The 24,285-nt window shown below is 40.7% G+C and overlaps 1 protein-coding gene across 4 annotated transcripts in view; it reads right to left on the bottom strand.

Annotated features, from left to right (window-relative positions):
• The window catches only part of LOC129632904 (survival motor neuron protein), a 32,620-nt gene that overhangs the window by 2,101 nt on the left and 6,234 nt on the right, over positions 1–24,285 (bottom strand). For 2 of the 4 annotated variants that reach the window (XM_055554652.1, XM_055554651.1), the window contains exons 2-9: positions 13,248–13,319; positions 11,705–11,821; positions 10,413–10,610; positions 10,128–10,283; positions 8,656–8,748; positions 7,753–7,863; positions 3,712–3,747; positions 2,563–2,613 (exon numbers count right to left, since the gene is read on the bottom strand). In XM_055554652.1, coding sequence (XP_055410627.1) covers positions 2,566–2,613; positions 3,712–3,747; positions 7,753–7,863; positions 8,656–8,748; positions 10,128–10,283; positions 10,413–10,610; positions 11,705–11,821; positions 13,248–13,319 — 831 coding nt within the window. In that variant the 3' untranslated portion in view covers positions 2,563–2,565. The remainder of the gene's footprint in view (positions 1–2,562; positions 2,614–3,711; positions 3,748–7,752; positions 7,864–8,655; positions 8,749–10,127; positions 10,284–10,412; positions 10,611–11,704; positions 11,822–13,247; positions 13,320–24,285) is intronic. The other 2 variants (XM_055554654.1, XM_055554653.1) reach the window with 1 other exon arrangement.

The following is a 24,285-nucleotide window of genomic DNA, read 5'->3' as shown; positions in this document are numbered from 1 at the left end:
GCAAAGAGAACAAAATCGACAGAGAGAGTCAGTTCAAAATTATTAAAATGAGGACTTCCCTGGTGGTCCAGTGGTTAAGAGTCAGCCTTCCAACGCAGGGGATGTGAGTCCCACCCCCAGTCAGGGAACTCAGATCCCACGCGCTACAGGGCAGCAAAGCCCACATGGCACAGCAGCTAAGCCCACACGGCACAGCAGCTGAGCCCATGCGCCACAGCCAAGACCCAACGCAGCCGAAACAAAGAAATGAAATCAAAAAAGAAGAATCCGCCTTCCAATTCAGGGTATATGGGTTTGATCCCTGGTCTGGAAAGACCCCACATGCTGCAGAGCAACTAAGCCTGTGGGCCACAACTACCGAGCCTGGACGCTCTAGGGCCCATGCATCCCAACAGGGTGAGTCACCGCAATGAGAAGTCGGCACATTGCAGTGAAGAGTGGCCTCTGCTCACCGCAACTAGAGAAAGCCTGCATGCAGCAATAGACCCAGCACAGCCAAGAAAAAGATGAAACAGAACTGATGCCTAACCTTTCATGATGGGTTAAAAAAATCTGACCTGAAAAAACTCTGAAATCTCACTCCCATTCACTACTTTCTCTCCTCTTTGACATTCCATCCAGTCTATGCTCTAAGCCCATCCTAGACTTCAAAACACTGTGCCAGTTACTGAAGACATGATGGAGAATGGGATCTAGCGCCTTATCTCTAACGATGGAGGAAAGACAAACACATAATAAAGATAATATACAGTGAAAAGCTATGTAACAAATAAGCAGAAAACAGAAGAGGGGAACTAACACAGACGGGGAACGCCTAAGAAGGATGAGTAGCATCAGAGACAGGGGCATCACCTGGGCTAACGCAGGCCTTGAAACACACTGTCCTAATGCTCCAGTTTGTATGTTCTCTGACTGGAACACTTCAACCCAATTCACCCCTTGCCTAATCTTTCTATTCACCTTTTTAGACTTAGCACTTAGCTAAAGAACTTCAATTGGATAAAAATGACTTTAATCGAAGAATGAAATATAGGCAACTACACAGTTAAGTGTGAGGGTTTATATTATTTTAAAAATACCCCTCCCAGGAATGCATCCATTTGGAAAAGATGTTTTTCGAAACTTGCTTTTCAAGGTAACATAGAAATATCCACCAAGAATCATAATGTCCATATTCTTTATTAAGAGTCACAGCACAGAAAGTTACCTTAAGGCTAAGACAGAAGAGAATCAAGCACTATATAAAAGAAGGTATTTACTAATGTTATCAAGACACCAAAGGTTACTGAACTAAAGGAACAGTGACATAGCATACAAACAATCTAACAGAATGTATCAAAACATTAAAAATGTGATGTTAAGTGTGGATATGCACACCCACACACAGGCACAAAATACTGATGACAAATGTATCAAAATATAGATGAATATGGACCAAAAGTGTAAAATAAAGGCAAAATGGTTGTCTGAGGAGGCCCTACAAACAGTTGAGAAAAGACAAGTGAAAGGCAAAGGAGAAAAGGAAAGATATACCCATCTGAATGCGGAGTTCGAAAGAATAGCAACAAGAGATAAGAAAGCCCTCTTAAGTGATCAATGCAAACAGAGGAAAACAATAGAATGGGAAAAACTAGAGATCTCTTCAAGAAAATCAGAGATACCAAGAGAACATTTCATGCAAAGATAGGTACAATAAAGGACAGAAACAGTACGGACCTAACAGAAGCAGAAAGCTGAGCGCCAAAGAACTGATGCTTTTGAACCGTGGTGTTGGAGAAGACTCTTGAGAGTCCCTTGGACTGCAAGGAGATCCAACCAGTCCATCCTAAAGGAAATCAGTCCTAAATATTCACTGGAAGGACTGATGCTGAAGCTCCAATACTTTGGCCACCTGATGTGAAGAACTGACTCACTGAAAAAGACCCTGATGCTGGGAAAGATTAAAGGCTGGAGGAGAAGGGGATGACAGAGGATGAGATGGTTGGATGGGATCACAGACTCGACAGACGTGAGTCTGAGCAGGCTCCGGGAGTTTGTGATTGACAGGGAAACCTGGTGTGCTGCAGTCCACGGGTCACAAAGAGTCAGACAGGACTGAGCGACTGAACTAAACTGATCCTACACTGTATCACAAATCAAAAAGCAAGTCTGATTGTCTACAGTGATACAAAGTTTCATCTCTGATCAGGGCTTAGTTGCCCCCGTGGCATGAGGGATCTTAGTTCCCTGACCAGGGGCTGAACCCATATCCCCTGCATTGGAAGGTGGATTCTTAACCACTGGACCACCAGGGAAGTCCCTTAAGGATCTCTTTATTGTAAAGGTATGTTTTCCTTTCCACACCATCAACCAACAAGTATTTGCTGAAAAGATACTTTCACATCATGAGGATTCCAGAGGGGATATAGATCTACCTTATATCAAATAGTTTTGCATCAAAATGTCTTTAATATTGTTTTACATTAACTTTTTTACTTTTCAACATTTTAATTTTCAAACATATATTTGCCACAAACTATAAAATTCATATAAGATTCTCTTTTAAAATGATGGCAGACTTACTCCTTAATTGAAATGTGAGTGCCTTCCTTCTTTTTGACTTTGTTTGAAACCCTGTAAGGAAAATAAAGGAATTTAGAAGAACAGAATACACATTTTATATAGAAGTAAACATTGTTTCACGTATTTCATTAATACTCTTTAATAAAATATCATCAGAAAATAAGTTTATAGCCTTCAAATGTGCTTTAAAAAAAAAAATTTTTTTTTTGGATGTGGACCATTTTTAAAGACTTTATTGAAGTTGTTACAATATTGCTTCTGTTTTTGTTTTGCTTTTTGTGGCCCCTAGGCATGTGGAAACTTAGCTCTCCCACCAAGGATCAAAGCTGCACCCCTTAATTGGAAGGAGAAGTCTTAACCATTGGACATCTGGGGAAGTCTCTGAAATGCGCTTTTAAAGTAAACAATTTCCTCAAGATGTCACGAAGTCTAAGATATACATACAATGTGCCATACTCATTTATTAAAACCATTAAAATGTCTTGGCACTAGACAGAGGCACTTTACAGGTGAAACATTTACTGAAATGTCTGCCGCTTTTCCTGGTCTCAAAGCACAGAGTCCTGCTCCTGGCTTCCGGCCTCGGTGCCTGCTACCTTCCCCCACACATACACTAACTTTCTAGTTCACTACTAATCTCTATCTTTGAGACCATAAGATGTATTTAAAAGTGATTTTTTAGTAATAAGTACCAAAGTTAGAGCCTATGCTATGTTATTTTAATAATATTACCCTCATTTATTTGCATTCTGTTAGGATTTCTAGAAAAAGAAAAAGGTATAGGTTAAGAGCTAGACCCAAACCTCTGTTGCTCCTATGGAAACAGGTTAGCAATGGAAAAGTTGTCAAACATGTATGCTTCTGTGGAGCAACAGTTAAGCACTGCAAGCTGAAGGCAACAGTCTCTAAAACACACGTAAGCCACTGGAAAACATGACAATGAATAGTAGCTTCTTCTGTTTAATGGTAACAATTTCCAAGAGAAAAAAAATGCAAGACCTTGGAAATGGGAATTTCTTTGTTTCTGAATATGAACCTACGTTTATATTTCAATTTATACAGATACACAAGTAATGCCTCTAAAAGTAAAGATCATTTTCTCTGGAACAAGCTAATCATAGCTTAGTACTGAATTTGTAGCAAATATACCAGACAAGGCTCCTCTCCCAGGAACTGTTGCTTGAACTGTGGAAAGAAACAGAAATAGCTGCGGTTTGCTGATCAGGACTGGTGTTCAGTCTGTAGAGGACTTCCCTGGTGGTCTAGTTGTTGAGAATTCACCTTGCAATACAGGGACACAGGTTCAATCCCTGGTCTGGAAACTAAGATCTTCCATGGCGAGGAGCAACTAAGCCTGCGAGCTGCAGCTACTGAAGCCCGCGCGCTATGGAGTGGGCAGGCTGCAATCACTGAGCCTATACACCGCAACTCGGAGAGGCTGTGCACCACAACGGAAGATGCTGCACGCTGCAGCTAAGACCCAACAAGCCAAATAAATCAATATCTTAAAAATATTTATAAACAACAAAGTCTACGGAAAATCTGCTGGGTTTTAACAACAGTTCAGTCAAGTACATGAAATATGAATATTTGAGCACAGTTAACTCACTGTACTCATTTCATCAACTCTAACTTTCATCTATGTCATCTTTCAAATCAAATATATTCTAACGCGTTAGAACATCCCTACTTTTAAAAAATACGTTTATTTATTTGGCTGTACTGAGTCTTCATTGTGGCACGAGGGAGCTCAGCTGTGGCATGTGAACTCTTAATTGCCATGTGGGGATCTAGTTCCCTGACCAGGGATTGAACCTGGGCCCCCTGAATTGGGGGCATGGAGGATTAGCCACTAGACCATCAGGGAAGTCCCAGAACATCCATATTTGTAACTGCTCTTCAGAGTTATAAAAGATGCAAGCAATATGGTATATAACTATTTTAAGGCTGTGGCAAAACAGACGTTTTCAAGTTGCACTCGTGGCAATACACATGAAAAGAATTGTGAAAAGTCAGTCGATAGTATCAAAAGTTATTAAAATGTTTTTTTAATTAAAAGTTTATACTTTTTGAGCCAATAATGGTACTTCCAGATATCATACGAAACTAATCTGCAAGAAGCTTTATATATAAAAAGTTATCTAATTACTAGACAAAAAACTTGCTAATGTTTAACATTTAGCAAATGATGAACTTATTCTGAACCAGACACTATTCCCGATTCTAGAGATTCAAGGGTTATAAGACAAAGTCCCTGCTCCCATGGAGCTTACATTCTACTGGAGGGAGACAGTTAAACAGGTAACGAAAATCCTACCAGAAACGGTAATTGCCACACAGAGAATCTAAGTGGGGTGATACAATAGAGAGGAAGGGTGGATCTCTTCTAGCTTAAATATTTCTAGGCAAGATGGAATTTCAGTTGAGATCTGAATAACAAGTCAGACAAGTAAACTATAGGGTAACAGCTTTCCAAACTAAAGAATAATGAGTGCAAAGGTCCAGAAGAAGGTATAAACCTGGACGTGAGCAAGAAGAGAGGCCAGGGTGGCAGGAGTACAGTGAGTAAGAAGAGCAGGGAATAAACTGTGGGCAAAGAACCTGATAAGATACGGTGCATCATCTTTGCAAACCACAACGAGGGTTTTGGAGTTTAACCTGTGACTGGAAGCTATCAGAGGGTATTAAAGAGAAAGACACGATATGCTTTACATTTTAAAATATCGCTATAGCTGCTGTATGCAGAATGGATTTGACAGAATGGGACGTGAGATTTCATAAGCAAAAAGAATACTTGGGTTCTGGTGCACTTAGGTGAGAGATGTTGACTTATCCAGAATATATATAGAGCTATTACAGCTCATCAACCAAAAAGACAGGTAAGGGATTTGAACAGACAGTTCTCCAAAAAGATATATATATATATAAATGGCCAATAAGCACATGAAAAGATGCTCAATGTCATCAGTCAATAGGGAAACACAAATAAAAACCATAATAAAGTATCACTTCACACCCACTAGAATGGCTATGATCCAACAAGGAGACAATACACGTTGGTGAGAAGTGGAGAAACAGGACCCCTCACACACTGCGTGAAGCTACACAGGATGGTGCAGTCACTCAGAAAACAGCACAATGGTTCCACTAGAGCGGCCTTTTGAGCCAGCAATTCCATTCCTACGTCTATATCCAAGAAAACGGAAAACCACTGTGTCCATACAAAATTTGTAGACAAACGTAGAGAACAGAATTATTCATTGTAGCCAAAAAGAGGAGACAACCCCAATGTCCATCAGCTGATGAATGGGTACACACAACGTGGCACCATCCACAGTGGAGTGTCATTCAGCAGTGGCAGGAAGTGTCAGTACACGCCAAGACAGAGCGACAGTGAGCAACACAGGTCAAGTGAAAGGAGGCAGGGACAAAAAGCCATGTATTGTGCGATTTCATTTATGTGAAATGTTCAGAACAAGCAAATCCTTAGAAGGCAGATTAGCAGTTGCCAGGAGGTGGGTGCAGAGGATATTACCAGTGACTATTACCTGGTATGGCTTTTTAAAAATACAAAATAAAAATATTCTGGAATTAGGTAGTGAGAGTGGTTGTACCTTTTGAATACAATTTAAAAACCAATTAATTGTACTTTTTTAAAGAGTGAATTATGGGACTTCCCTGGTGGTCTAGTGGCTGACTCTGCACTCCCAGTGCAGGGTGTCTGGGTTCAATCCCTGGTCAGGAACTAGATCCCACACGCCACAACCAAGATCGGAGATCCTGAGGGCCACAACTAAGACCCTGTGCAGCCAAAGCAGTGCATAAATATTTTAAATAATACATAAAATAGTGATATGTCTCAGTTAAAAGAGACGATAGTACCCTCAGTGGGTGTAACAGCAGGGGAGTGAAAGCACAGCGCACCGATTCAGGATCTGTATGGACGTAAGTCAGCAGAATTTTCTTACAAATTGGTTGAAGAACGTGAAGGAAAGTGAGGAATCAATCAATGCTGATCCCATGCCTGTGCCTGAGAGAGCGGTGCTGCTGGTGCACGTCACTGCTTTCTGAGGCGTCCGAGGCGCGGGAGCAGCGGCGTATGAGGCGACTCTCGTCGTCTGGTGCTGGTGAGATGTGTTTGAGGTGCACCTAACAGCCAGCCAGGTGGTGGGGGAAAACAGCCAGCTGGATAAACCAGTCTGATGTGCAGAACTAGACATCTGAGAATTTAACAGTACAAACATGGCATTTTAAGTCCTGGAGTAGATGAGGTCACCTCGTGAGTTTATAGTTCGAGAAGGGGGCTATACGTTGGGCATGAGGGATCTCACACAGAGGGTGGAGGAGGAAAAGCTGTCTACGGAGTCTAGAAGGAGCAGCCGAGAAGGAAGACTTAGGACTAGCAGACTACAACATGTTATTGAAGGCTGGAGAAAAAAGTGTAGTCAAATAGATTAAAACGTTGCTGAGAGGTAAGAGATAAAGCAGAGAACTGACCACAGAGTCAGCAATCTGGAGGTAAAAATGTGAATACAGTGGGGAGGACAGAAGTCTACCCGCTAGGCCTGAAGAAACAATGGAAAGTAAGGAAGCAAAGAGGACAACTAGACGTAACTTTTTAAAGAAGTCTGTCTATAAAGGGGAGAAAGAAACGATGTGACAACTAACTAGGGAAGTTGGAAAGAATATAGTTGCAGTAAACGGTCACTCAGTTTAGTGAAACTGGCCACCAAAGGACTGATGAATAAGAAAAGCAAATTTCGCTACTTTTCTGTGTGTGGCTGCGCTTTGTTGCATGCAGAATCTTAGTTCACCAACCAGGGATCAAACCTTTGCTCCCTGCAGCTTTAAATAGCTATACTGTTCAAACAAACTGAAGGTTTTGTGGCCACCGTGTTGTCAGATAGTAGTTAGCATTTTTTAGCAATAACATACTTTAAAATTAAGGTTTGTACACTGTTTTTAAGACATCACGCTATTATATACATTCTAGAATACAGTATAATGTAAACATAATTTTGTATGTACAAGGAAACCAAAAGAGTCATATGCCTTGCTTCACTGAGGTATGCCTATAGTTTTTAAGTCTAAGGATCTACCTAACATAAGAAACCACTTTTTAGTTACAAGCAAAACAAAGTCACAAAACCACAAAGTGACTGTCAGGGAAGATGCTGAGTGACCACTTACCATGTAATAACCAGTATGATAACCACTCATGTACCAAGAGATTAACATACTTCCCAAAGCATCAGCATCATCCAGAGAATCTGGACATATGGGAGGTGGTGGGGGAATCATCTGGAAACAGAAAGATATACTTTAAAGTCAGCAGACAAAAATACAAAGTATGGAAATCTATTTTATGTACAGAATGCTGAATGTTAGTTGTATCTTTCCTGACATCCCATGTCATCTCTTGGTTAAATTTTTTTTTTTTTAAATCTGGGATTTGGAGAAAGCTAACCAGTAATGAATAACAAAAAAAGACCAATAAAATTAAACTGAACAAGAACCAAAAGACAACAGGTCCCGTAAAATATTTAAACATTTTGCTTTCATTAGACCTATTTATCTGTTCCATTATGAATCTACAGGTAAAAAACCAAGGATAGATACTTCTATGATTTTCCTCAAAGAACACCCACATAACATTTCAAGTAAAGGTTCTGGCTAGAACATCTACACTGCCCCCACACCAACACAGTTTGCCAAAACAACTGTCTTTGTATTTCACCTATTACTGATATTTAAAAGTCTACCATTAGATATCCACAGTCTACATGCCTTGAAAGGTAAAACACTGATCCCTAAGCATGGTGTCATTAAATCCTTCTAGACAGGAGCTACTTCCCTTAGAAGGAGACACTTCTGCCAGGAAGGAAGCACGCACAGCAGGGCTCAGGGACGGTTCCCTAAGAGGACTGAGTCTGGGCATTAAAAAGAAAAACCCGAAGGTTTAGCCTGAACTTTTACCCATCAGAACCTGGCCACAGGGATGGTATACAACGACATTTCCAAACTACCTGTGTTCTGGCTAAATCCCAAACTCTGTATGAAAGTACAGTTTAATCCGAATTCTTTTGCACTTACTGGTGGTCCAGCAGGAAATGGAGGCAGCCAGCGTGACAGGAAATGCGGTGGGGGTGGGGGTGGCGGCGGTGGGCCACTGAAGTTTAGACCTGACTATAAAGAGTATTTCAAAGGAAAATTTATTTACCAGTTTTAAAATGTAAAAAGCAAAAACAAACAAAAAACAAAAAAAACCCCTCAAAACCCAAGGTCAAAAGATTAAAATAGCTGCCCAGAATAACATCTATACTATTCATATCAAAAAGGTTAGATAGAATTTCACTTACCAAATGCTGACATCATACAGATTCTTTTTTTTGGCGGGGGCGGGGAAGGGAAGGAGGGCCATGCTGTAGGGCATGTAGAATCTCAGTTCCCTGACAAGAGATCTAACCCTCACCCTCTGCATTGGAAACACAGTCTTAACTGCTGGACCGACAAGGAAGACCCTAGACTCACAAATTTAGATTTTTCTCACTTCCTTTCTATATAGACAGTCAGGAAATAAAAGCAAAGTAAGGAAAATTTTTCATTATCTAGTAAGCAAGAGATCAAATATTCAGCAAGACGTTTCAATCATGTAAGACTATCTCTCCCACAATTTCATCAACTAAACTGTATCATCTGTTGGATGTCCTTTCAGTTACATATGCTAACTTAAGAGTATGTATTATAAAAATACATATTATAAACTATAAACCTCTTCCTTAACAAGGAATCAGCCCCCTGAGACCAACAAAGCATTATGTATATAAACTAAGAGGTCTGATCATTCTGAAAAATGTAATATAATACAAATCTCAATAAGGCGCTCTCAACAGGAAATCCTAAGAAAAAGTTTTAATGTCATGCTTGATTAAAAAAAATGTTTAGTATTATTATTGCTTGAAGAAATCAATGCTTTAACAAGACAACTGGATAGGGATTTGGATTCCATGACAAAGGTAAAAACCTTTTTTATTTGTTACTGATAACCAAAAAAACCATAAGTAAAAACAGTATTTACATTTTACTCTACAAAACAATGTGGGAGCTTCTTTGGATTTCACCTGTACCAGATGTAAACATTGGGTTCTCTTCCAATTTTTATATGCCTTATACAAGTGTCATAAGGAACTACAGTACAACATCCAGCTGATGATAAAATATTTTCAAACTTAAGTTTGCTAAATTATTACTCTAACACCTAATACTCAATAAAAATTGTTGGGAAAGGCATTACTATCTTATTTCCTTTTCAGAGAATTCTTGGTATCTATTTACAACATGTATAGAAAGCTACAAAGGTTTCATGAGGGAAAGCTCTGGTGGTCCAGGTGGCTGGGGTTCAACCCCTGGTCAGGGAACTGAGATCCTGTGAACTGCATACCACAGCCAAAAAAAACACACCCTAACAGTTTAATGAGAAAAGCTACAATTCACTTAATGCAGGGGCTGAAGGTTCCAATACTGTTAACCACGTCCTGGGAAACCTTTTCTGGATTGAAGTTTACCTTTCCTGGTCCCAGGCCTGATCTTGGCATATGGGGTGGTGGAGGCAGAAAAGAGCTCCGTGGAGCAGCTCTCGACCTGATGTTATTTGGTTTATTTAGAGGAGACCTGGAGGAGTTCTCACTTTCATCTGTTGAAATTTGACTTTCATTGTCATTCTTTTAAGAGAAAGAAATATATGTATTTTTGTTATAAAGGCATCATTGAGAAAAATTTAAAGCTTCAGTGGATCAAAGTTTTTCATCTAGTCTCTGCTTCTAAGAATTCTAATTTTTTTTTATCCTTACCTCCTGAGCATTTTGCTCTATATTAGCTACTTCAGAGCTTGGGGAAAGGAGATCAGACAGATTTTGCTCCTCTCTATTTCCATATCCAGTGTAAACCACAACACAGGTTTCTCTCTTAAAATCAATTGAAGCGATAGTAGCTGGGTAAATGCACCTGTCTTCTGACCAAATGGCACAACAGTTATCACCAACTTTCCACTGTAAAAGAAACCAAAGACACAAACACATTTCTTAAAAAAAAGTAAACTGTAATCCTGTTTGAGTGGGGTGGAGTTGGGGGTGGAGGAGGGAGTCTCCAGTTAACTGTTCTGGGAGACAGAATGTTACAGAGAAAAAGATTTGGGGCCCAAAACACATAAATTTGAATTCTAATCGAAATACCACATAATTCCATCATTTATATAATCATGGACAAGTTTCTGAATTACTCTGAGCCGTATTTTCCTCATCGGTTAAGTGGTTGTAGTATAATCTGCCTCACACATGTGCTGTGAAGAACAGAGAGGATGGGAAGCATGTCAAGTGTCCAGTATCCTGGCCCAGAGCACAGCAAGCTCCCAATCACACATCAGCTCTCTTCCCCCTTGGTAAAGTGAAAGTAAACTTGCTCGGTCATGTCTGACTCTTTGCGACCCCATGGACTGTAGCCTACCAGGCTGCTCCGTCCATGGGATTTTCCAGGCAAGAATACTGGAGTGGGTTGCGATTTCCTTCTCCAGGGGATCTTCCCGATCCAGGGATCTAACCTGGGTCTCCCGCATTGTGGGCAGACGCTTTAACCTCTGAGCCACCAGGGAAGAGTTTAGCTCCCCCTTGGTAAAGAGGACACTAAAGCTACTAGTGAGACGCCAAAATAATTAATTACCTTCTAGGTTGACTGTTTAAATAGAAGAAGCGACTCTACCCAGAATATGTAGTCCCTGGGTATTAACAGTTTTAGGATTTTGAAGGAAAAGGAGGACACATCTCTCAGTTTTAGAAAAGTCAAACACTGCCAATTCAGTGTAAGCCCTCAGGTACCCCTCCCATGAAGCACCACCTTCCTCCCCGCTACCCCAACATACAGTAGACACTGTCCTGAATTTAGCATGTGTCATTTCCTCCTAATCCCTTATGGTTTTCTTAGCATGCATGTTCCTGAACAATAGAAAGTTGAGGTGCTTCAGAAATTTTATGATTACATGTCAATGGAAAACACTGTACTAATCATTTAATTAAAGATATTTTATACTATTTAATAAGGACAGTAACAAGAAATGCTTAGAAGTTAAATCTTGTGGTTTTAAAATAACCTGCTTTGAAGGACTTGTGGTGTTCTTTCTTTGGCTTTTATTCTTAGCAGATTTTCTCTTAGGTGTGCCTTTTGGTTTTTCTGAGGCTTCGGAAATGTCACCGTTCTTCAGAGCGTGCTATGAAAATGTGAACAGAAATGTGTTACAGAGTGATATATTGATATATTATTAAAAAGTCACAATGTAACTCAGCCACTATAAAGTGGCCTCCAGGCCCTACCACCTCAGAGAGGCTCTTTGTTACCATCCCACAGGCTACAGAAACTGCTCTTGAAGATATTATATACTGATCACCGGCTCTAAGGACCCTTTCGAGCAAGTCTCCTCACTCTCAGCCTCTCTGTCAATCATTTTTCTTGATAGTCACAGCATTTTTGATGACATAGCAATGCAGAGCCCTAATGCTTTTATTACTTCTCTCATCAAGTTTTAAACTTAGGCATTCCCAGTAAGAACTGCCATCTTTACCTGCTTATGATCATCTATTCCTGTTACTTCAATTATGCTTACTATGCTAACAAACTTCCAAAACTATTATCTAGTTCTGGCTTTTCTCCTTAGTTCAATATTTCTGACCACCAATTTCATATCTTCACATTGACCCCACCACTAAAAGGAAACTATCTCTTGCCCACATCAGTTCTTTTTCTTTACTCAGTCTACTCCCCCTTCAATATCACCAGCCCATCCCACATTCAGCCCTATTTTGATCTGCATTTCACGGCACTCTCTTGGTAACTCTGACTGGTCTATTTCTAGTCTACATGTATGTTGGAAAGCATGTTACTGGTCAATTGAGAGTTCATCCATGTTATCAAGGATGACATGCAGATCTCATCTTTCCTTCATACTACAGGAGTGACCAGGAAAGGAAGTAGACGCTACACTTGGTGCTCTGCAGGAGAGTGTATGCTGTGCCCAGACTACTGACGGGCCAGGCATGATGCTCAATGAGACTAAACACCTCCGACAGCAGAGAAAATGATCATATTGGACAACTGTGTAAAAGTCTTGTTTAGGTTGCAAAAAAACAGGCTTCACCCTGCAAATGAACTGTGTCTTTCTTGACATTCATCACCATCAGGAACACTTGATACCGTCATAGGATTTGGGGAGGATTAAATTAATTTAATGCATGTAAAGCACATGAAACAGTGCCAGGAACACTATAGACACCTGCAAATACTCATTACTGCACTACGGCTATTTATCATCAATATTATTTCAATAAGGGTTTGTTAAATATTTTAAAAGTATAGACTGTCCTTCCACTAATCTGAAATAGAAGACCCCAATAGTTTGATATATTGTAAACACATTCAAAATAATGTTTGAAAACTACTTAAATTGCCTCTGTTAAAGAGATGGCATATGGTCAGGTTACCAACTTCTGAAGGAAGCTAATTAATTTATCTGTTATCTTTTAATCTTCAAAATTAGAACTGAATAATATGTACTGTAACACTTCGGTGTATGTTATCAATTTCTTCCCAAATGAGTATACATGAGAAAATAAGGAAAAGAATAAATAAACATTTCATACCTTAAATGAAGCCACAGCTTTATCATATGCTTTTATCAATGCTGTATCATCCCAAACATCAGAATCATCACTCTGGGAAAGGTAAAGAAATACTCACGTTTGGTTGTGTTTCATCAAAAATGTGTGTGAGGAACAAGAGTTAATCCAGACATAATGTCACACTAAAAAGGGGTATTTTATAACCTAGATAAATCACAAGGAGCCCATTTGCTTAGAAATTATGTGACATTACCCCCAAAGCTAGACACAAGGAAATGTTCTAGGAGTGCCATGATATAAATACTCTACAATGTAATTCTTATCCACCAACCATAAGTGGATCTGTTCAGGGGTAACCCAAGTTTCAGTCTTTTCTAAGAGCAGATGAAGGGGTTCAGTCTGGCAGAATGGGAAAACATCTGGCCATCAGCTCAGCTGTATCCAGACTATGGGAAGGCCGTTCTAACCACTGACTCTGTGGTCCAAAGAATATTTTTTTCTCTTGACCTTACAATGTGTCTAGATTGTTCAAAAAAAAGAATTCTCAAAATGTTTAAAGATATAAACCATTAAAAGTGATTTATCAATTAATTTTAATTTTAAAAGGCAGTGATATTAAATAATCAATACCTAAAATAATTAAGCTATTTTTTATTTATATTTAATCCAATCCAAAAAGAAATATTTTTGAGCACCCACCATGTACTAAGCACTTTTCACTGAGAGGTACATGAAATCATGTTCTCAGGAGAGATGGTCTCATCAGGGATGTAAGACATATTGTCACACAAAACAAAAGAATGATATAAAACAAATACAATAAAATACTAAAATGTGAAGTCAAACAATAAGCGTTTTAATGCAAAAGTGGGAAGGAAAGGCTGAGAAAGAATTTTGCCATAAACTCCACTCCTGGCGTGGCGACCCACAATCAGGAGGAAACGCAAAAACCTGCATCTTCCTCCTGAGGAGGAAAAGGTCTGAACCCCGAATTAGGTATCCCAAGTTTTAAGACCAGTAACTGAGAGATGAGTCACCAAAACATCTAACTTAAAAAACAAAGGGGGATGTCCCTGGTGGTACGGTGGATAAGAATCCACCTGCCAATGCAGGGTTCAATCCCTGCCCTGGGAAGACCCGACGTGCCGTGGGGCAGCTAAGCCCGCGTGCCAGAACTACTGCGCTTGCGCTCCAGAGCCCGGGAGCCACAACTCGAGAAACCTGTGCGCCCCGAAGGTCCGTGCTCCACAACGAGAGGCCACTGCAACGAGAAGTCCATGCCCCTCAACTAGAGAGTAGCTCCTGTTCTCTGCAACTAGAGAGAGCCCTCGTGCAGCGACGAAGACCCAAATAAATTTTATTAAAAAGTAATTAAAAATAAAACGGGTTACTATTAAAAAACAACAACAATAAAACAAGGGGTTTTTTTATCTACAAGTCACACAAAGGAACAGAACTGAGGACTGGCTCTGAAAGGGTTCCCATGCTTGGAACCCCTCCTCCCCCACAATACTGGTGCGGGAGCAGCTGGCTGAGAGGTGCCCAGACTTTCTGTAAGAGGCTCATGTGCTTATCTTAAAGTGGTGGTCTGCAGGATACACGTGTGCTAAGTCGCTTCAGTCGGGTCCACTCTGTGTGACCCTATGGACCGTGGCCTGCCTGGCTCCTCTGCCCATAGGATTCTCCAGGCAAGAATACTGGAGTGGATTGCCATGCCCTCCTCCAGGGGATGTTCCTGACCCAAGGATGGAACCCAAGACTCTTACTTCTGCACTGGCAGGCATATTCTTTACCGAGAGCCACACCTGGGAAGCCCAGGCATTTAATTTATCATCCGTCTGATGACCGGCTAGGACACTGACACCAGAGGCGAGGAACACTGTCTTTATGCTGTCTGCCTCACTCCAGCCTACAAGGGCCATCTTTGCCCTCTGCTGCTCTCCACAGCACCAGTTATCTCCCACAGGGGATGTATGCACGTCTGATGGCCTAATAATTTACGTCTGGTATACTGGTTTTTACAGCTGCAGCCCAGGGTGGGCGCATGTTCTTGGGTCCCACAGGACCAACAGTCCAAGCAATGGTCCTTGGCAGGCTACTGCCCCCAGGGGACTGCACCAATAACAGACTGAAAACACCCCAGTCTTTCTGTGAAATAGGCCCATTGCTTGTCCAGAAAATTAGGCTTGAGGAGAAGGCTTCTAGTTTGGTGCATATCAGGGATCTATGGAGATGCTCAGAGGCTGCCGGATGCAACATTTTCACCCTCTCTCTCTGTCTGGCTCAAGCTCACTGTACTCTCTGAATGAAGCTTAATGTAACATGTGACGTCAAAGGCACAATGTGGAGGGGAATAAAAATGCAGAGCTCTAGAACCAATTCAAATTCAACTCATTATCAACTTAAAATCAGATCAGATCAGTCGCTAAGTCGTGTCTAACTCTTTGCGACCCCATGAATCGCAGCATGCCAGGCCTCCCTGTCCATCACCAACTCCTGGAGTTCACCCAAACCCACATCCATCGAGTCAGTGATGCCATCCAGCCATCTCATCCTCTGTCGTCCCCTTCTCCTCCTGCCCCCAATCCCTCCCAGCATCAGGGTCTTTTCCAGTGAGTCAACTCTTCGCATGAGGTGGCCAAAGTACTGGAGTTTCAGCTTTAGCATCATTCCTTCCAAAGAAATCCCAGGGCTGATCTCCTTCAGAATGGACTGGTTGGATCTTCTTGCAGTCCAAGGGACTCTCAAGAGTCTTCTCCAACACCACAGTTCAAAAGCATCAATTCTTTGGCGCTCAGCTTTCTTCACAGTCCAACTCTCACATCCATACATGACCACAGGAAAAACCATAGCCTTGACTAGACGAACCTTTGTTGGCAAAGTAATGTCTCTGCTTTTGAATATGCTATCTAGGTTGGTCATAACTTTCCTTCCAAGGAGTAAGCGTCTTTTTATATGACTGTAAATATAAATTATTATATGTAAGACTCGTAACCACAAAGCAAGAATCAAAAATCTATAGGAAATACTCAAAACAATCAAGACAAAAACATCTAAGCATACCATTATATAAAATGATCAAACCACAAAGGAGAGGAAATAAGGAGACAGAAGAACTATGAGACCTCCAGAAGTTTAACAAAATGGCAGTAAGAAACCTACGTAACAATTACTTAAAATGTAAATGAAGCAAATTCTCCAATCAAAAGACAGCCTGGTTGAATGGATTAAAAAAAAACAAAAACAAAAACACCTATACGCTACCTACAGGGGACTCACTTCAGTGTTTACATTATTTTAGGTATCACTTATAATAAAGTAAGCAGGAATGTGTATGTCCAAAGACATACAGAAGGCCAACAGGTACATGGAAAGATGCTCAACATCACCAATCATTCAGTTCAGTTCAGTCGCTCAGTTGTGTCCGACTCTTTGCAACCCCATGAACTGCAGCACGCCAGGCCTCCCTGTCCATCACAAACTCCCGGAGTTCACTCAAACTCATGTCCATTGAGTTGGTGATGCCATCCAGCCATCTCATCCCCTGTCATCACCTTCTCCTCCTGCCCCCAATCCCTCCCAGCATCAGAGTCTTTTCCAATGAGTCAACTCTTCACATGAGGTGGCCAAAGTACTGGAGTTTCAGCTTTAGCATCAGTCCTTCCAAAGAACACTCAGGACTGATCTCCTTTAGAATGGACTGGCTGGATCTCCTTGCAGTCCAAGGGACTCTCAAGAGTCTTCTCCAACACCACAGTTCAAAAGCATCAATTCTTCAGCACTCAGCTTTCTTCACAATCCAACTCTCACATCCATACATGACCACTGGAAAAACCACAGCCTTGACTAGATGGACCTTTGTTGGCAAAACAATGTCTCTGATTCTTAATATGCTATCTAGGTTGGTCATAACTTTCCTTCTAAGGAGTAAGCGTCTTTTAATTTCATGGCTCCAATCACCATCTACAGTGATTTTGGAGCTCAAAAAAATAAAGTCTGCCACTGTTTCCACTGTTTCCCCATCTATTTCCCATGAAGTGATGGGACCAGATGCCATGATCTTCGTTTTCTGAATGTTGAGCTTTAAGCCAACTTTTTCACTCTCCTCTTTCATCAAGAGGCTTTTTAGTTCCTCTTCACTTTCTGCCATAAGGGTGGTGTCATCTACATATCTGAGGCTATTGATATTTCTCCCGCAACCTTGATTCCAGCTCGTGCTTCTTTCCAGCCCAGCATTTCTCATGATGTACTCTGCATAGAAGTTAAATAAGCAGGGTGACAATATACAGCCTTGACGTACACCTTTTCCTATTTGGAACCATTCTGTTGTTCCATGTCCAGTTCTAACTGTTGCTTCCTGACCTGCATACAAATTTCTCAAGAGGCAGGTCAGGTGGTCTGGTATTCCCATCTCTTTCAGGATTTTCCACAGTTGATTGTAATCCACACAGTCAAAGGCTTTGGCATAGTCAATAAAGCAGAAATAGATGTTTTTCTGGAACTCTCTTGCTTTTTCAGTGATCCAGCAGATGTTGGCAATTTGATCTCTGGTTCCTCTGCCTTTTCTAAAACCAGCCTGAACATCATTAGGTAAGTGCAAATCAAAACCACAATGATACATCACCTCACACCTGCTAGAATGGCTATTATGAAAAAGGCAATAATGGGTGGGAAGGAGGCTTAAAGGGAGGGGCTATATGTATACTTGTGGCCGATTCACTTTGTTGTACAGCAGAAACCAACACAACATTGTAAAGTAATTATCCTCTGATTAAAAATAAATTTGAAAAAATACAATAAAATATATACACATTAAAAAAAAAGATAACAAGTGTTGATGAGGATGGAGACATAAGGGACAACAGTACTCTCCTGGTGGGAATGTAAACTGGCACAGCCACTTCGGAAAATAGTATGAAGTTTCCTCGAAAAACAGAACTACCACATGATCCAGCAGATTCCACTAATGGAATCTATCCACAGAAAACAAAAACACTAACTTGAAAAGATACATGCACCCCCTCCCCCACATTCACTGCATTATCACTTACAAAAGACAAGAGATGGAAATAAGCTAAGTGTCCAACAATGGGAGAATGGAAACAGAAAATGCATGCAGGTTTTGCCCACTACCTGAAAAACCTGAAAGTAGGATAATCCTATGAAATCTTTTATAAATGGAGACAGAATAAAGCAAAGAATCAATGATGTTAGAATATAACCTGCTAATGGATTAAAAAAAAATCAGGATAAAGCACAGATGCTCACAGGCACAGTTCAAAGCTACGCTGGCTTGATGCTGAGTTAGCTCCTGGGGAAGGAGCCTGGTGGTGCCACTCTCGCTGCTTGGGTGGCATGCGGCCTCTATCATGCCTTGCTGCAAAACAAAACAGTGTTATCTTTACTTTTCACTTTTTTTTTTCATAAAAGTGAAAATCCTCTCTGGATTTCTTTCAGTTAATGAAAACACATATTAATGTAGGTCTTTTATGAAACCAAAGTGGCGGAAAGTCAACTTAAAAAAGCAGGGGATACCTGTTCATATACAATAAAATATTATTCAGCCATAAGAAAGAATGAAATCTTGTCATTTGGAGACTACATGAATGGTCCCTGAGGGCATTACACTAAGTGAAATGAGAAAGACAGATACATACCATGTGATCTTACTTTTATGTGTAATTTAGAAACAAAAACAAAACAACCAAACAACAACAAAAAGTCCAACCTCAAAGACTCAAAGAACAGACTGGCAGTTTCCAGGAACAGGGGTGCAGGGGTTGAAAAGGGCACTGGGAGTCAAAATATACCAACTTCGAGTTATAAAGTCAGTCAGTCATGGGGTGTAATGTGCAGCATGCTAACTGTAGTTAATAACACTGTACTACACATTTCAAAATACAAAAACTTAAAAATCTCAACACCAGGAAAAAAACAATTGTAACCATGTATGGTGACAGATATAACAAAAGATATACCCATTTGAATGCAGAGTTCCAAAGAACAGCAAGGATATAAGAAAGTCTTCCCCAGTGATTAATGCAAAGAAATAGAGGAAAACAATAGAATGAGAAAGACTACAGATCTCTTCAAGAAAATCAGAGATACCAAAGGAACATTTCATGCAAAGATGGGCTCAATAAAGGACAGAAATGGTATGAACCTAACAGAAGAAGAAGATATTAAGAAGACGTGGCAAAAATACACAGAAGAACTCTACAAAAAAGATCTTCATGACCTAGATAATCACGATGATGTGATCACTTACCTAGACCCGGACATCCTGGAATGCAAAGTCAAGTGGGACTTAGGAAGCATCACTACGAACAAAACTAGTGGAGGAGATGGAATTCCAGTTGAGCTATTCCAAATCCTGAAAGATGATGCTGTGAAAGTGCTGCACTCAGTATGCCAGCAGATTTGGAAAACTCAGCACTGGACACAGGACTGGAAAAGGTCAGTTTTCATTCCAATCCCAAAGAAGAATTAGTTGCTCAGTCGTGTCCAACTTTTTGCGACCCCATGGACTGTAGCCCACCAGGCTCCTCTGTCCATGGGATTCTCTAGGTAAAAATACTGGAGTGGGTTGCCATTTCCTCCTCCAGGGGACCTTCCCAGCTGTACATAAAGGAGACTTCATTAATGTGCATTAGAGGACACCCCAGGTTAACCTGTAATAGAAAACTGTCGCTTGAGTCTTTAAATTCTATACCAATTCTATACCTCTGGTTGGCCAATTGTTTGTTTGTTTATTTAGATTTTAAGGTGAATGACGTGGGGCTGTTTGTTCCCATCAACCTGACTGCGAATCCCAAAGAAAGGCAATGCCAAAGAATCTTCAAACTACCGCACAACTGCACTCACCTCACATGCTAGCAAAGTAATGCTCAAAATTTTCCAAGCCAGGTTTTGACAGTACATGAACCGTGAACTTCCAGATGTTCACGCTGGATTTAGAAGAGGCAGGGAAACCAGAGATCAAATTGCCAACATCCGCTGGCTCATCGAAAAAGCAAGAGAGTTCCAGAAAAACATCTATTTCTGCTTTATTGACTACGCCAAAGCCTTTGACTATGTGAATCACAATAAACTGTGGAAAATTCTGAAAGAGATGGGAATACCAGACCACCTGACCTGCCTCCTGAGAAATCGGTATGCAGGTCAAGAAGGAACAGTTAGAACTGGACATGAAACAACAGACTGGTTCCAAATAAGCAAATGAATACATCAAGGCTGTATATTATCACCCTGCTTATGTAACTTATATGCAGATTACATCATGCGAAATGCCAGGCTGGATGAAGCACAAGGTGGAATCAAGACTGCTGGGAGAAATATCAATAACCTCAGATACACAGATGACACCACACTTATGGCAGAAAGTGAAGAGGAACTAAAAAGCTTCTTGATGAAAGTGAAAGAGGAGAGTGAAAAAGTTGGCTTAAAACTCAACATTCAAAAAACTTAAGACCATGACATCCAGGCCCATCATTTCATGGCAAATAGATGGGGAAACAGTGTAACAGTGACAGACTTTATATTTTGGGGCTCCAAAATCACTGCAGATGGTGAGTGCAGCCATAAAATTAAAAAAGGCTTGCTCCTTGGAAGAAAAGCTATGATCAACCTAGACAGCATATTTAAAAACAGAGACATTACTTTACCAACAAAGGTCCGTCTAGTCAAAGCTATGGTTTTTCCAGTTGTCATGTATGGATGTGAGAGTTGGACTATAAAGAAAGCTGAGTGCTGAAGAATTGATACTTGTGAACTGTGGTGTTGGAGAAGACTACTGAAAGTCCCTTGGACTGCAAGGAGATCCAACCAGTCAATCCTAAAGGATATCAGTCCTGAATATTCACTGGAAGGACTGATGATGCTAAAGCTAAAACTCCAATACTTTGGCCACCTGATGTGAAGAACTGACTCACTGGAAAAGATCCTGAAGCTGGGAAAGACTGAAAGTGGGAGAAGGAGGGGACGACAAGAGGATGAGATGGTTGGATGGCATCACCAACTCAATGGACATGAGTTTGAGTAAGCTCTTGGAGTTGGTGATGGACAGGGAGGCCAGGCGCGCTGCAGTCCGTGGGGTTGCAAAGAATCAGACACGACTGAGCACCTGAACTGAACTGATGGTAACAGATTAACTAGTCTTATTGTGATCATTTTGAAATATGTATACATTTGAAATCATTACGCTGTACAACTAAAACTAATATAATGTTGTATGTCAATTATACCTCAATTAAAAAGAGAAAACATATGGTGGATGATCATGGGGGAAACAGGCTAGGAAATAGAAACTAAAAGGATTTAGATAGATAGAAAAGAAAGTACCAAGCACTCTAAGGACAACCATGAGCCAAAAAAAGCATGGAAGCAAAAATAAACACACTGCCTGTATGATTCCACTCATATGAGAGACCTAAGAAGTCAAAGTCAGAGAAACAGAAAGCTGAATGGCAGTTACCTCAGGCTTTAAAAGAAGAGGAGGAAATAAATGTTTAATGGGTAGAGTTTCAGTTTTGCAATATTAAAAAGTTTTGGAGATCTACTGTACTACAATATGAATATATTTAACACTACTGTAAACGTACAGGCTTCTCAGGTGGCACAGAGGCAAAGCATATCCCTGCCAATGTGGGAGACGCAACAGACACAGGCTCCATCCCTGGGTTGGGAAGATCCCCTGGAGGAGGAAATGGCAACCCTCTCCAGTATTCTTGCCAGGAAGGCTTCATCGACAGAGGAGCCTGGCGGGCTACAGTCCATGGGGTCGCAAAGAGTCGGACACGACTGAGCAATGAGCACACACACGCACACAGAAGTGTATGCTTAACAGCAGTTAAGATGATAATAGTCTTTTTTTGAAACAACAATTAAAAACTCTCGTGGCTCAGCCCATAAAGAATCCGCCTGCAATGTGGGAGGCCTAGGTTTGATCTCTGGGTTGGGAAGATCCCCTGGAGAAGGGAAAGGCTACCCACTTCAGCATTCTGGCCTGGAGAATACTACAGACTGTATAGTCCGTGGTGTCACAAAGAGTCGGACACCACTGAGTGACTTTCACTTTCACTTCACTTTACTTTCAAAAATACACACTTTGACAGGTCAGTGGGGCAACAAGTCCAACTAGAATAATTTCCATGCTGTAGAGTAGTTGAAGGTAAGTTTGAATACACAATGTTGGTGAAGGGAAGACAGGTTATAAAACACCATCGATTTGTATGTTGGATTTTATACAATATTAGTTAACTGCTAAGTTCCAAACAGGTGGGATATAAAACTCATTTAGTTGTAAAATGAATGTCTCTTTTTCTTCTTAATATCCACCATACAGAGAGAAATAGGTTCTCATATAAAACTATTAATCTTGCTCTATAGTAAAAAGTACTTAAAAATCATTAAGTCGGGCTTTTCCAGTGGCCTCAGTGGTAAAGAATCCGCCTGCCAATGCAGGTGACATGGGTTTGACCCCTGATTGGGGAAGATTCCACATGCCTCAAGAGCAAGTTGAGAAGGAGAAGGCAATGGCACCCCACTCCAGCACTCTTGCCTGGAAAATCCCATGGATGGAGGAGCCTGGTAGGCTGCAGTCCAAGAGTCAGACACGACTGAGCGACTTCACTTTCACTTTTCCCTTTCATGCACTGGAGAAGGAAATGGCAACCCACTCCAGTGTTCTTGCCTGGAGAATCCCAGGGACAGGGAGCCTGGTGGGCTGCCGTCTATGGGGTCACACAGAGTCAGACACGACTGAAGCGACTTAGCAGCACTAGCAGCAGCAGCAAGAGCAACTAGGCCTGTGTGTCGCAACTATTGAGCCTGTGTTCTGGAGCCCCGGAGCCACAACTATTGAGCCCATGTTCTGGAGTCTGGGAGCTGCAACTACTGAAGCCCTCGTACACTGGAGCCTGCATTCTGCAACAAGCCACTTGTATTCCACAACCAGCCGCTGCAATGAGAAGCCCTGGCACAGCAAGTAGAGTAGCCCCCACTCTCTGCAACTAGAGAAAGCCAGAGCAGCAAGAAAGACCCAGCGCAGCCAAATATAAATAAATATACACTTGTTAAAATCATTAAATCATTTTGTAGATATGGAAAGTAACCACAAACAAGTAATTGACTTGTCTAAGGTTATGTTGCCCTTGGAATGGGAGATGTTCCTTAAAGCAGAAGATATGTCAATTCTGCCAATGCAAAAGGTACTACTTATAAAAGAAAGTCATACTCCACTCTATCATTAGAAGTGGGCACTCTTAAAAGACACAAATACACAGCAGTTTAAACTCATCACATTTCAACTGTTACAAGAAATCTCAAAATGAACAACCAAGATATCCGTACAAAGCTATTATAAGAAGAAATATTTTAGGTGACAAAAATTCTCAACTAACAATCACAAACAGAAGAAAATGCAATAGCCATCTGAAATTAAATTGTCAAACAAGCATTTGCAGTATGGAAAAAAACAGAATCAAAATTTCTAAAAACTCAGATGAAAAAAGAAGGCAATTGGGAGTCAAATCAGAAGTTAAACAAAATCAAGAAAGAAAAGGAAGAAAAAGTAATACTGACTACAAGGTACCCAAAGAAGATAGTTGACTGAACATCTAACGGGTACCAAAGAATAGATGAAAAGAAAGGAAAGAAGAAAGAAAGGAAAATAAAGTGGTGACTGGCAAAAAATGTTTAGCATATGAGTAAATGGGGTTCCTGAAGAATAGAAGCTAAACAATTTAATAAACAGTTAGGACTCCTGCTCTTACTGCTAAGGGCCTGGGTTCATTCCCTGGTCAGTGAACTAAGATCCCACAAGCCTCAGAGGGGAGCCAAAAGCAAAAAAAAAAAAAAAAGAATTAAAATATATCTACTCCATGACCCAGGCATTCCCCAAAGAGAAATAAAAGCATATGCTCATACAAAGTCTTCTACACTAATATTTATGGTGTTTCTATTTTTAATAGTTGCAAACTGAAGGCAACCCAAATGTTCATGAACAAACAAATGAATAAACTGTAGCATATTTATGCGACAGGATCCTACAGCAATGAAA

This window comes from Bubalus kerabau, chromosome 18, assembly GCF_029407905.1.
Source record: "Bubalus kerabau isolate K-KA32 ecotype Philippines breed swamp buffalo chromosome 18, PCC_UOA_SB_1v2, whole genome shotgun sequence".
Lineage (NCBI taxonomy): Eukaryota > Metazoa > Chordata > Mammalia > Artiodactyla > Bovidae > Bubalus > Bubalus kerabau.
Note: the sequence above shows the minus strand (reverse complement) of the source record. Positions and strands in the feature narration are given on the sequence as shown.